Source organism: Mustela nigripes, chromosome 9 (genome assembly GCF_022355385.1).
Source record: "Mustela nigripes isolate SB6536 chromosome 9, MUSNIG.SB6536, whole genome shotgun sequence".
Classification (NCBI taxonomy): Eukaryota; Metazoa; Chordata; class Mammalia; order Carnivora; family Mustelidae; genus Mustela; species Mustela nigripes.
This window is the reverse complement of record NC_081565.1, coordinates 89,242,088-89,255,596: the sequence shown is the minus strand read 5'-3', so window position 1 is coordinate 89,255,596 and position 13,509 is coordinate 89,242,088. Positions and strand designations below refer to the sequence as shown.

Here is a 13,509-nt window from a genome sequence, read left to right as displayed (position 1 = left end):
TCCTTGAACTACTGTGTGGCTCTGGGAAGTCTTACGTACCCTCTCCAAACTGAACTCCTTTTATCTTAGTTACTTATTTTTTTCTGAATGGGAAGAGTGGCTCCTACATCTCGGGAGAAGTGGCTCAGGTTGTTGAGGGGCATGAAGACAGGTCAGCTGTCCCTGTCCTGGGGGTGCTGGCTCTTCATGACCTGTGCATGTCCGTGTGCGTGTGTGTGTGTGTGTGTGTGCGTGTGCAAGCTGCCCTCCTACAATGCAGAGTCTGTCTTTGTGAGCCCGGACGCTGCCCTCTGGCCCCAGGCGCCCCCTCTGGCTCTGCCTTCCCATCGAGGACACCTTTGCCCCCAGGGACTGACAGACACATTCTCCGAAGGCTGACCAGTGGCTCCTGGGCTTCGCGGGGGCCCCTCCTGTTCTCCAGTCCGAGGGCTCTGTTCTCACCTCTTCGTGGAAGCAGGTAGATACGGACAGAAGGTCTCCTGACGGACCGTCTGTGATGAGCAGACTGTGTTGAGGAAAGGGAGGTACGTCTTGTCTCAGTAAATACTCCAGGTGCGCATGCGGCCCACACGAGGGGTACGATTTTTTTTAAAAGATTTTATTTATTTAACGGAGAGAGAGAGAGCAGGAGCAGGGGGAGCAGCAGACGGAGACGGAGAAGCAGACTCCCCACTGAGCACGAAGCCCACTGAGGGACTCGATCCCCGAATTCTGGGATCATGACCTGAGCCGAAGGCAGATGCTTAACCGACTGAGCCACCCAGGCGCCCCAAGGGGTTTGATGAGTGCGATGTTCCATGAGGAACGGTCGAACCAGACTTTTCTCTGTTCCTTGCAGGTGGGCTCTTTCCCTGCAAGGTCCTTCCTGCAGGACTTGGGTGGGAGCCTGCAGGAGCCCGGGGCCAGCCCCTCCCCGGGGTCCCTGACCCCAAAGTCTGTGGTTCTCCGTACCCTGCCCTGCCCATGCTTCTCCCGGTCAGGTGTGCTGCGGGGCCAGCTCTGCCCACACACCTCCTCTTCCTGACGGCCCTGTAGCTCTTTGCCCGACATTCAACGCAGTTTTGAAGAGAGGCCCATTGAGTCACGGAGTGCTTATTCCTAGGGCTTTGTCCTTTGGCTTTTTAAATTTCACGTCCCTTGTCTTCCAGAGTTAGTGTGTATAATAATTTACGGTTGTCGTTATTAATAGCGTGGTGACCAGGCGCACCCCCGGAAGTGGCAGGAGTGTGGGGTGTGGCCCGACTCCGTACTCCAGGGGCCCCCCTGACCTCAACTGCCCTTAGTGGGGAGCTGGCTGGGACAGCCCCCCACGATCAGGAGGGGAGCCAGCTGGGACCCCACGTAGCCACGAGGCACGAGAGCCATTTGCTGTCGGGAGTGTTCTGCTCTGCTCCGTCTTGGTGTATCTGCACCCGGTTCTCTGGACATGAGGGGCCAGGGCGGGGAAATCCTGCCGAGGTGAGGAGGGAAACACAGTTTCCTTCTTTCCGGAAAGAGCGTCTGGCATCGGCCGTGCTGACAACCCAGGTCCTGTTACATGGATCCAAGTCTCCTCAACTGGAAAAGAGGAAAATTCGTTTCTGCTTCATCATTGACTTCCTGAGGATCTGTGCACCTCAGACAAGAGTGTCTGGGCCCACTGGATGCGTGCACGTGTGTCTGCGTGCGTGGAGGGGCGTGTGCACAGCAGACCCACGCGCCCGAGGGGACCGGCCACCCCGGCCGCCCTCCGTGTCATCTCGGCGCGGGAGACTAGGACTAAGATGTCCATAGGATCCGAGAGCAGACTCCTCGGTAGCTCATGCTCACACGGGTCTGCTTACTTTCCCGTGGTTTTCTAGAGACCATATGTTTCTAGGGACCATATGTCTGCAAACGAATCCGATTACGGTCAATGTGAACGTGCGTCGTGTTTGGAGCCAGAACAGGCTGCCGGGACTTTACATATGTCCTTCTCTGTGTCTCTGACGCTCTCTGTCTGTATGTGCACAGGGGCACATGTATGTGATTACGTACAGACAGCTGACCTTGAACAACACAGGGCTTGGGGCACTGACCCTCCACTTGGTTAAAAACCCATGTACAACATTTGATTTCTCAGAAACATAACTGCTAATAGCCTGTTGACTGGAAGCCTTACCAAAAACATCAACAGTCAATTAACACGTATTTCATATGTTATATATATCATATGCCATATTCTTAGACTAAAGTAAGCTAGAGAAGGGAAAATGTCATTGGAACGATCATGAAGAAGAGAGGATACACTCACGGGACTGTACCACATTTATTTTTAAAAATCCACATACAAGTGGACCCGTGCCACTCCCCCCATGTGGTTCGGGGCCAATCGTATAATTAGATTTAGGACCAGTTGGCGTGCGTCCATCGGTCCAAGCTCCTCTCGGTCCTGAAGGACGATGTGTTCTTGGAGCTTTGTCGTGAATACTGATGACAGCAACAGGGACAGACATGCTGCCTTTGGCCCATGCCAGGCACCGTGAATGTGAGGAGACTCCATGGGCTCCTGGATGACCTCCTCTGGCCCTCCGCCCATGAAAGCGTGCCTCACGCAGCCGGGGTGGCGGGGGGCAGAATTCACACGTGCACCCTAACCTCCACCTGTCAATCTCCTTCAGCGCAGGGATCCACAGGGTCCTATTGGCAAAGAAACATGTGTCTGTTCTTTGCCGGCCCAGATGGTGCCGGGACTCACGCATTTCTATCACTAACAACCTTGAGGGCTGACAGAGCCGTGCATCCCTGTTTTGGAAAGTGTGTGTCTTTGGTGTGTGTCTTCGGGCGGTAGGTTCTGCGTTCCCTTCCTCAGGCTTGTGTTCCTGGGAAAGCCTCGTGGGAAGCAGATCAGAGCAGAGCATCGGCCCCCAGGTCCCCTCCACCCCAGCCTGCTGCCTGGCGGCTTCTCGCACCCGGTCCTTCAAACCTTCTCTTAGTGGGAGTCAGGAGAGAGCTGCTTGGTGCTGTGATCAAAGACCTCTCAGCTTCGCAAGTCGGAAGAAAACACGGGCCCTGATGAGACGTCCGAGTGATGGGATTTTCCAGCACTTGCCAAACCTTACAACCTGGAACTTGTGCCACACCCTCGGGCAGGCACTGAATGTCTGATGCCCTGAGCATAGTCACTCGTAAGGCAAACAGTCACCTAGGTTCCGGATTTATCATTTCCAGCTTTGATCTGTGAGAACCAAAGCCTAAAGGCTGGGGTGCATTTTAATGAGTCCGCAGGAATGTAATACATGAGGCATGCAAAGAAAAAAAAATCCTGACAAAACAAAAGAAATAAACCACCACCAACAACAACCCCAAATCACCTTCCTAATGCCCAAAGTCACAGTGTGTGGTGTAGGCCAGAATCCCCTTTGTCCCCGCTTCAGTGACATTTTCCTGATCTCATCTCTTTAGAGGTCCAGACACGAGTGATTTGGTGCACCCCCATCCCACGGTGCCCTGCTTGTCCTGGGAATACCCTCGTCCCCGGCTGGGGCGGACACGCTGACCACCCCCTGGGCTCTGAGGGTTAGGAAGGGAAAGAGAGAGGCCGTCCCATGACACGAGCACGTCCTTCCCGTGGACAGAGTGGGGGCTAGCTCCGCAAATTTATGTCCTGCTTTTAGGCAAATGCAGGGAAGAGCAGAGCTGTTTCTTGCACTGCTGCTTCTTGGCGGCCTTCAGGGCAGAGTAACCCCGATGCCAGCGTGGCCTGTGTGGCCTGCGTGGGGTGGCACGTTCTGCTCCCATCACCACGTTTCTTCGTGGAATGGACGCACTTTGCCATCACGCGTGTTTGTTGCCCCTCACGGGCTAGAGTATGACCCCGTTACGGCAAAATCACCATGTGGGACATCTATCTATCGATCGATCTATATTTATGATCTTATTCCAGAATGTGTGTGAGGGGAGGGTAAGCAGGCAGCACGAGACGGATGAATGGGGACGCAGCGGTGCTTCGTGAGTCGAAGGACCCAGTTCTCAAATCCTGCTACGCTCCGCGCAGCAGTCGCGACACGAGGGCGCGGCTGGCTGGGATGAGCGCTTCGTGCTGGCGGGGCCGGTGTGGGGCCGCGACAGAGGGAGGCGCCAGCTGCTTCCCGGAGACGGCACAGCTGCCAGAGATCCCTGTTAGCTGAGCTCTGAGGTCGTGGCTCACCGAGGTGGGGTCGGGGCGCAATCTCTGTTCTCAATGACGGGGAGCGCCTGTTCTTGCCGCCTGAGAATCGAGCCGGGATTCGGCGACTTACGCAGAGCTAAAGAACTATTCCTACGTGCATAGGCTGAGTCAGGACCGCACACGCAGACACACAGTGCTAGACAAGAAGGACTGAGGAGACTCGTGGCTCCGCGGCCAGACCTCTGAGGGAGCCGCACCGAAGGGCTGCAGTTCCTACATCGCATCACACCCCTTTCTCGAGTGGAAACCGACGCCGCCAGCCTGGGCGCACACACCGTTCCCACGCACGCAGTTTCGCACACGAGCGTTAGGAGCAAGTGTGTGCCGGTGATGGAGAGAGGCCATTTTTCTCAAGAGCAGCCTGATTTGCAAGCGTGTTGGAGGCTTCTAAAACCCGCAAGGGAATCCTTTCGACTTTAGAGCTCGGAGAAGTTTCTGGAATTTCTGAAATTTGCAAATCTTAAGGACAAAAGATTGAGTCCCTGAATGCCCTGGAATGCGGGCTGACTCTGTGGGAGGACTCGCTTGACAGACTGGTTTATTATTTGTGTCTCTCCCCAACCCATTCTTATGCCCACGGGTGGTTCCCACCTCTCTCAGAAGCTGTGCACAGGCGGGAGGGAGGCCCGTGGCCCAAGCTTCGTGGCCCACCAGCTCAGACACGGATGTCACACAGGTTAGACGCTGGAATGGATATTTAAGGAGAGACTTACGGGAAGCTTCCCGCCGGTGATGTCTTTCTGGCCTGCTGAGACCATCAGAGACTTGGCTGCTTGGCTTAGCCAAGTCTGTCACTTGATGTAATAAGCACAGTGCAGAGATGCGGTGAACTTTTTTTTTTTTAATTAAACAGATAAAATATAGATGCTGGGGTTTATGTCGTCCTATAAAGAGACAGCTTGACCTTCTTCAACAGGAATTTACTTTTAGAAGGTACTTGGGTGATCATTTTGATAGAACCACAGTTGGAACGTTATTATAAAATAAATGACTAAGCATAAACATCAGAAACACTCATTCCTTTTAAATGAACTTTTTCTGAGTCTCGGTGACTCACTCTCCAGTCTTCATGGCATCTGAACTTCTAGAATAGTCTTTCCCCACCCCTGCAGTGAATCTAGCAGCAAAGATGAGGCTTACCTGAGTCTCCTACCTAATTTAACAAGGGCAGATTTCTCTTAAGACCATTGTCTTGTGGTGGCAATTCTTTTTCTAGGTGGTAGAAAATAATTTCCAGAAGTATGTAGCGTTGAAAGCTTGCAGCATGTTCCTGAAGACCCATTGTCTTGTCATTCGGTGTGTTCAGATCCCGGTTTATCTCTTACTATTTTGTCCTTTCCTCACGAGCAAGGGGAGGGGTTCACAGTCTCCCAGCTCCTTTCTGGGCTCCTGACTTCAGAGCCACCTCTGGTCTGTCTCTGTCACTCCCCACGGAGGCCAGCTCAGAGAGAGACCTGTTTGCTTTCACGAAAGCACCTGCCTCCAGCCTCGTCCTCCCTCCGGTGGCACCCGTCCCCCACCTCCAGCATCTGGACCCGAGCAGCCTCCGTGTGGCACATTCCCTGCTCCCCACCTCTTAGGGTGTCTTGCCCCGGGAGACACCCGGGCCTCCCATCACGGCCCCTTGCCTCCATTCCTCAGGGGAGTGCCCAGCACGTAGTAGCTGCTCAGTAAACGCATGCTTGAGGGAGCTGCCCTGCACAGACCCCATGTCTGACCCAGCTGTGTCACACTGGAGCGCCTCCCCTCCTTCAGCCACGTTGGAACGATGCTGGCCCATTGCAGTGCTTGGTCAGGTCTGGGCCAGGACCGTGGCCTTGAAGGAAACACCAGGAGGCCGCATGTCCGGGTACCGGTTTATTAGATGGAATCCTAACCAAACGTACAACAGAGGGGTGTGGCCTCAGTTCTTGTCACACGGTCAGGATGCATCCCCAGCACCAGGAAGAGCACGGGTGCTGCCCGTCAGAGGTTCAAGATGACCTATTCATTCGAGGGGAACTGGGTGACCCCTGCAGGGCGGGGGGCTCTGTCTATGCCGGATGCACAGCAGATGTTTTCCCTGGGGACGTGCGCATGTGGTCTCTGGGTCACAGAATCCTGATTAACGTGACAAATGGCTCTCCTTCTGCCCCCTTAAGGGAAGCCATCAGCCGTGTGTGTGAAGCTGTCCCTGGCGCCAAAGGAGCCTTCAGGAAGAGAAAGGTACTGTGTCCCGTGTCTTCCCCCTGCGCGACACCGTTAGTCACACCCCACCCATCAGGGTCCCTTTCACCGCCTGGCTCTTGGCACTTCTAAACACAAGAACTTGGGGTCCCCTGCCATGGCCTTGGGTGTCACTGGCCAACCCAAGTCAGCACCCCAGTTGCACCCTGTGGGCCTAGCTCCGCAGAGCGTGATGACAGCAGCCGCGTGAGACAGGGCCCAGGCTGCTCGAGCGCTTATGGACCTGAATCCACTTCACTAGAGCGGCTTTTGTGATAGATGCCTGTGCTGTGCTGGGAGATGTAACCAGCGGCTCTTGGGGCCATGTAAGAAGCACCAGAAGTAGTGTTTGCCAGTTTCCATGGCATATGTAACCCCACCTGGCCGATTTCAAGCTCCAATGTGACATCCCTGAAGACGTGCTGCCTCACATCGACGCATGGGTTGCACCTGGTGTCCAGGGGCCGTAGACACGAACGCCAGAGCTCAACGATGCACGGGTCAGCTGCAGGCGCTGGTCTGTGGCACGTCCCCAGGCTCGGGAGGGACAGGAGACGTGTCCGCCTGCACTGATATCCCGCGAGGGTCTTCATCCTGGTGTGTGTGCTGGAGCAGTTACCGCTGCCTGCTGCGTGCTGCAGAACTCGTGCATCGGTGTGGGTCCCCTCCACACCCCAGCTCGTGCGTGGCACCGTCTCCTTCCCGAGCCTCTGAGCATCGAGGGGGCGGGAGGGTAGAGGTTTGGAGGTGCAGCCCACAGGAACCAAGAGAGGTCTCGACGACCGGAATCAAAACCTAAAACCCCACTGTTTGATTCCACAGCCTCCCAGCAAAATGCTGTCCAGCATCCTGGGCAAGACCAACCTCCAGTTTGCGGGGATGAGCATCTCGCTGACCGTATCGACCGCCAGCCTGAACCTGCGGACGCCCGACTCCAAACAGGTGTGTGGGCGCTCAACGCCCCGCCCCCAGCTCCCCAGCTTCACTTACTCGTCTGCCCCGCACCAGAGGTGTTGAGATAAAGCCTGGATCCAGCATCGAACCGAGAGGCAACGTCTGGGCTTCGTTTCGACGCCTCTCCCGCCCGCCCTAGAGATGATCACCGTCTTTCACACTGGTCCACCCACCGCTGCGATGACCAGCATCTAGTGGTGGGCTAGGAGGGTTCCGCAGGCTCAGCCTTTCTCTGGGGCTGTCTCGGGGCTGAGCACCTGCGACCCAGGCTGCAGAGGCCCTCGCTCTGCACAGCAGCGGAGGAAGGAGGGGCCCCTCGGCCCTGAACCACACGTCCCTATTCACGCTTCCACGGTGCACGGCTGCTCCCAAGTTTCTAGGGATGCTCGGGCCATGCCCTCGGTCCTGTGGGACACGCCTCCTAGTCCCCTCTTCTCCCTCAGCCCTCCCTTAAAAAAGCAGACTGAGGAAGAGCAGAAAGGATGGGGAGCTGGTTGGCCAGGTCCGGGTCACTGTCTGTGGAGGATGGTGGGGGCTGGGCTCAGAAGAGGGGGCACCCTCCCAGACGGCAGGACCGCGGCCCAGGATGGTTGGCGTGTCCCAGCCACATCCTCTGGCTCTCCCGTGGCGGAGTGCACACGGGCTGGCCTCACTGGGTGCTCCCCGCCCCGTGCAGAGCGACCATGAAAGGGCCCAGCGCTCCCCTCTGCAGGGCGCTCAGAGAGGTGAAGCACCAGAACCCCACGAGGATGGAAAAACCGCTCGCGGTTCACCACCTCCAGAGCTGTTGCTCTCCGTTTAATTTCCATCTCACCCCAAGGGCTGAGAACAGCCACACAGTAGCGGTCAGGCATCGTGGCGACCAAAAACGATTTCCCTTTCTTCCCGAGTCCTAACATCCATGTCAATTCCAAACCCCAGTATGAGAGCTGCCTCGTGAGCAAAAACGAAATACGCAAAGATCAACACCTTTTAGAAGTTTATCCTCTCTTGGGGATTGCTGCTGGTCGCTGCTGTCCTGGGGGCTCCTGCTGGGGGACAGGGGGCACGAGGGTCCCGGAAGGCTGCATGCGGCTGCAGGGGGTTAGACCAAGGGGGCTCTGCCGGGGACCGGGCCCAGCCTCCTGGTTTCTATCCAGTCATCTGCTCAGGTCTTTCTAGATCCCAAGCGGTTTTGCAAGTGCCAACAGCCCAAGGAGGCATTTTAAACTGTCTGATTTTCTCTCAGCGCAGTCATTGTCTTGGTTCGAGAGTTACAGGAGTGTGGCGGGGAGGCCCCCGGGACGGTGGGGTGTCGCCTCTGTAACTTCCCCCTGCCTGCCGCGGGGAGCCGTCCAGAGACAACGCTGGCGGGGCTGGGGTTGGGGGCAGGACCACTCTTCCCACCCCTGGAATTCACTTCAGGGTCATTACATTGTCTTCCAAATGATAAAAATAGTGATAAGAACAGCAGGGAAAATGGACGTAGCTTTTTCAATTTAGGGCAGCTTCTAATTTCCTCAGTGTGTCCTGAAGCCCACCGCGAGCTGCCCTTGACGATGCTCATGGGGATGTCCCCGTTTAACATTAATTTGGAATGTCCTCGCTGGCCTTCCAATCCATCCCACTGATTCCTGGAGTGCCCAGGACGGTCCCACGTTTGACGCAGGCTGTCTGATTGGTACACACGTGGGATTCAAGCCGGTGACAGGTTCCCCTCTGTGCTTACCGCGGGTCTGGGCGGCAGGCCGCGTGGGTCTCTGAAGACAGACACTGCACCGTGCATGTGTCTCGGTGTGGGGGTCGGAGACCCCCATGTGTGGTCCCAGTGCTGCCCACGGTCCGCTGTCGCCCCTGGGCCTCGGGCTCCCCGTCCGTGAAGTGGGCACCCCTCCTTCCTCCCTTGAGGGCTGCCGTCAGACGCACGTGACCTGGTTCTGGCGGAGTGGCTGGACCAGCAGCAGCTGTGTTGGGAAAAGCCCACTACAGGGGAGCCGCTGACCAGAGCTGTGGGCCAGGTGCTGACCACGTGTCTCGTTTCTCGTTCTGGGCAGATCATTGCGAACCACCACATGCAGTCCATCTCCTTCGCGTCAGGGGGAGACCCGGTAAGTGCCCGCACTGGGAATGCCCCAGAAGGGGCCTAGCTTCAAGGGGTGCCTCTTAGCACACGCCTGGGAAGGGTAACTGGCATGCCTGATGCCCCCTCCTGATGCCATAAGCTTTTCTCGACAACCACCAATTTTCATTTCATCAGCCCAAAGCTGTCAAAAATCCTCCACATGTTGGCTTTGTGAGGGTTTTCTGAAGAGCTCATGGGACCAGACCCAGGCTCCAAGTCCTCAGGGTTTCCCGTCTGTGGACTGCGAGTCCTGCCTCGTTCCTTTTTCTCTGTTGGGCCTCCTCGAGGGCCTTCTGATTTCCTATCTGAAGTCAACTGGAAGGCTGTGAATTTACTTAGTCTGGTTTATTCATAGATGTTTGGAATTAGAATTTTTCTCCCCAAATTTAATGCTGTCATCTTACTGGTTTGCTTTGCCAGCAGGGAAGGAGGCAGAGAGAGAGCGAGAGAGAGCAGGATGAGAATGTTCTATTTTTGTATTGCTTCTCTCATTCAGAAGGTGGGGTCACAAGGGAATTGGCTCCCTACATTTGGTCAGGAGCACTACGAGGTGGTGTCCCCGCTCAGTTTCGGGGTCATCAGAAAGCCTCCACTTCCTTCTTCTCCTCCTCCTCCTCTTCCTCCCCCAGAGCCAGCATCGGCTCTAATCGACTTACAGGTGCTCTAACTGCTGGCCCAATATGATGCTGGAGGACCCAGTTTCTGAAATTTGGGAGGCAACCCAGCTTGAAAAGTAAGAGGAAGAAAGAGAACACCGCTGCGGCAACAGATTCTCCCAAGAGCTTGTCTTAAACCTCGTCTAATGCCGATATCAGAAGTGGACACAAAGAGATGGAAAATTCTGGAAGCCAAATACTCTGGCTTGTGTTAACGCTGTGTCGCTCTCCAGGACGGACACAGGCCTGTGAACTGCTTTCGTATTTCCTCATCATCTCATCATTTAAAAGAAAAAAAAAAAAGGAAGCATTCAGTGACGCTTAAAGAAATTCATAACATTTTTATATTTTTTTCTGATGCAGAAAATGTCACTAGGAGGACCAGAAACCCAGTTACGTTCCACTGTAACCGATCAAATCCATGTCCGTGCTGTGCTTGAGTTCCCACTCCAGACCAGCTTGTCGCCATTATAATTGGTGGATGTTTGAATAAAACTAACAATTCCAAGTTGTATTCCTGGTTTGGCCACTAAGTGTGTATCTGTTTACTACTTTGTGCTTTGGTTTACCCAGTAAGGAAATAGCATTTTGAAATATCAAATAAGACAGTGAAAATGCTGTTAATCCAAATGCCCCAAGAAGTGCACTAGAATTTAATCTACTGTGATTAACAGTGTTCCAAGGCCCCTGAGGAGTGTCAGAATGCCGGCCGGGCTCAGAAAGTCTAGGGGAGCAGGAACAGGGACAGGATGGGCACAGGACAGGCACCTGGAAACCCCATCTCAGAACCTGGGGTGTTCAGTGTGTGGCTGTGTGATGTCTAGAAAAATGTTCTGAATAACAATACACACCCTCCGCACAGCGTGCCAGAAAATGATCAATATTGACATTAGAAGACCTTTGCTCTGGGTTCACCACGAACCAGCTGAGGGACGGGACACATGTCCCAGCTCTTTCCTGGCCTTCCTTCCCCAGAGCAGCATGTCTCGGACTGGAGTAAGGATCTCAAAAGAAGAATTTCCTTGCAAATGCCACGAGTGCTGACTCCAATTGATTTTGTTACCCAAATATGCACAAATATAAATCCAGTATTGATTCCTGTTTCGACTTCTTGTTGAGCCCTAAACCCCAATCCAGTTCACTTTTAATACTGATAAACACAATAAAGCCGACAACATTCAAAGTTACATCAATTTGCTCTGATGGATGGTTTTGCTGACGCCGGCTCTCTGCTCTCAGCGTGCCTCTCAAACCGGCCACCACAGTGCAGGATCCTTCAAGGTCAGCAGCTCTCCACTACCTCGGCCGCCTGGATGACTCAGTTCTTCCACTGATATATTCTATTCAAGCAAGCCCTTGAGTGATACATCATGATGAGTAAATGTGACATTCATTGCTCGAGTTGGGGCAAAAGCATCTAGTCTGAGTGTTCTTTTTTCTCTAGTTCTTTACAAACCTGGCACCTGTAATATCGGAAACCCGACAGACAACCTTGGCACTGACATTGCACACAGAACTGACACCACAGTGGTCATTCGGACGGTCCTGGATATTCTTGTATTAATTTTTCAGATGACCATGGAAATGAAAACACGAATCTAAAAAAACTCTGATGCCTTCTCAAACAAGGGGGAAGGTACCTGCCCCGCTTCAGGGTTCCACGGATCTCAAACTGAGAACACGAGTGCTGTCCTAGGACCCTTTGCGACAGTTAGCCCCTGAACCCAGGAAGAGCATCTGTGGCTCCGAGCTGCAGATGACTTCAGATCCTGACCAGATCTTCCTGGACAGAAATGACCAGAAGCCATGTCCACATCCTTTCCAGCTCCGTCTATGGATATACTAGTGGGCAGAGCAGGCGGATGGAACAGTGTAGGCAGGCTGCACGCCACAGGGACCCCGGGCTGCAGCCCGTCATGTCAGTGGCTGCCGGGAGAGCCTTCACTGTGAACTCTGGGAAACGGCGTGTGGACAGGGCCCAGCACCTGGCGCCACCCGCCGTGGGGGCTCGTCACCCTGCACGCCCTCACTCGCTCTGTCCTCACCCCTCCCGTCAGAGCATGTTCCTGGAGCACCGCAGAGAGAGGGAAGGCGGGGTGTCCTGCCCACGGAGAGAAATAACGGAGGAGCTCACGACACAGAATCTGTCAGATGCTGAACTCAGCGGGAGCTCATGGTTAACTCTGGCACCTTCGAAGCAGTGACATTTGGGAAGTATCTGCCAGAATGGGTGAACCTTTACCAGTTGCCCCCCTGAGACTTCTTTGAATGGTGCAAATGTCACCTTTGCAGGGAAGACTTTTCTGTTTTGAAGAATGAAGAGAATTATGTTTCCTCAGCTGGTTTAGAACCGAAAACCCCTGTGGCGGCCCCAGCCCATTTCTGAGTCCAGAGGGTCCTCCGTGCTGCTAAGCAGACTTGAGTGTCCCCTGGAGCAGCCAGACTACTCCACAGAGCTCGTGTGTTGGACCGTCTTAAAAGGATTCAAATTACTGCTCTGGTCTGGGAGGAAAAGAGCTGTCACATCTCGTCCACCCCCGAAGGCATTGGCTGCCAACTCCTGCGTTCCCCGTGGCCTCTAGCCCAGCAACACCAGCATCAGCTGGAAATTTGTCAGAAATGCACATTTGGGGTCTCACTTCAGACCCACAGAATCAGAAACCTTGAGGCGGGCCCCGCAGTCTGTTTTCACGAGCCCCAGGACAGAGGCCGCGGCCAGGTTGGACCGAGGACGGCCGCTGGGCAGAGCTGAGGGCCGGGCTTGTCAGCCCCCATCAGAGCAGAACAATCCGGGGAGCCTCAGACCTTCTTCTCATCCAGTCTAGTTAGGTCAGCTTATCTGGAGTTGGGCCTCGGACATCAGTGTTGTTAGAGCCCCTTGGGGGTCCAACACACCGAGAACGGGGTCCCGCCCGTCAAGTCCCTGCTGCCGGAGGTCGGGCACGGACAGCAGCATCAGCACCAGCGCGAGCTGGGGTGGCCGGCAGAAGCTCAGGCCCCGGCGGCACCTGCCGCGTCAGACTCCCCGTCTCAGGAGGTCCGGGGATTCTTGCCCACGGACGCGGGAGGAACGCGCCTGACCAGGCTGTTTGCGTCCTGAGCTGATCTGTGCGTTGTGTCTGGCTGTGACTAGTGACGGGGTGTCTCGTTTCTCTTTGACAGGACACAACCGACTACGTGGCGTATGTGGCGAAGGACCCCGTTAATCGCAGAGGTAAGCGGCACCCGAGGCTCGCGGTCTCTTGCTCACATGCGGCCCGGCCTGATGCAGGGCACCAGGTGTTCCTCATCACGTCCACATCCTTCGCCAACGCGACCGTGCGTCCCGGTGTGCTACTACTGACAGCGGAGGTTTGTGGGCAGTCCGGGGTGGCAGCTAAGTGGCCGGGCTGGGAGGCCCTGGA

The 13,509-nt window shown here is 55.1% G+C and overlaps 1 protein-coding gene across 1 annotated transcript in view; it reads left to right on the top strand.

The window, feature by feature from the left end:
- The window catches only part of SHC3 (SHC adaptor protein 3), an 87,540-nt gene that overhangs the window by 40,998 nt on the left and 33,033 nt on the right, over positions 1–13,509 (top strand). The window contains exons 3-6 of the mRNA XM_059412085.1: positions 6,331–6,394; positions 7,217–7,336; positions 9,382–9,435; positions 13,268–13,319. Of these exons, the coding sequence (XP_059268068.1) occupies positions 6,331–6,394; positions 7,217–7,336; positions 9,382–9,435; positions 13,268–13,319 (290 nt within the window). The remainder of the gene's footprint in view (positions 1–6,330; positions 6,395–7,216; positions 7,337–9,381; positions 9,436–13,267; positions 13,320–13,509) is intronic.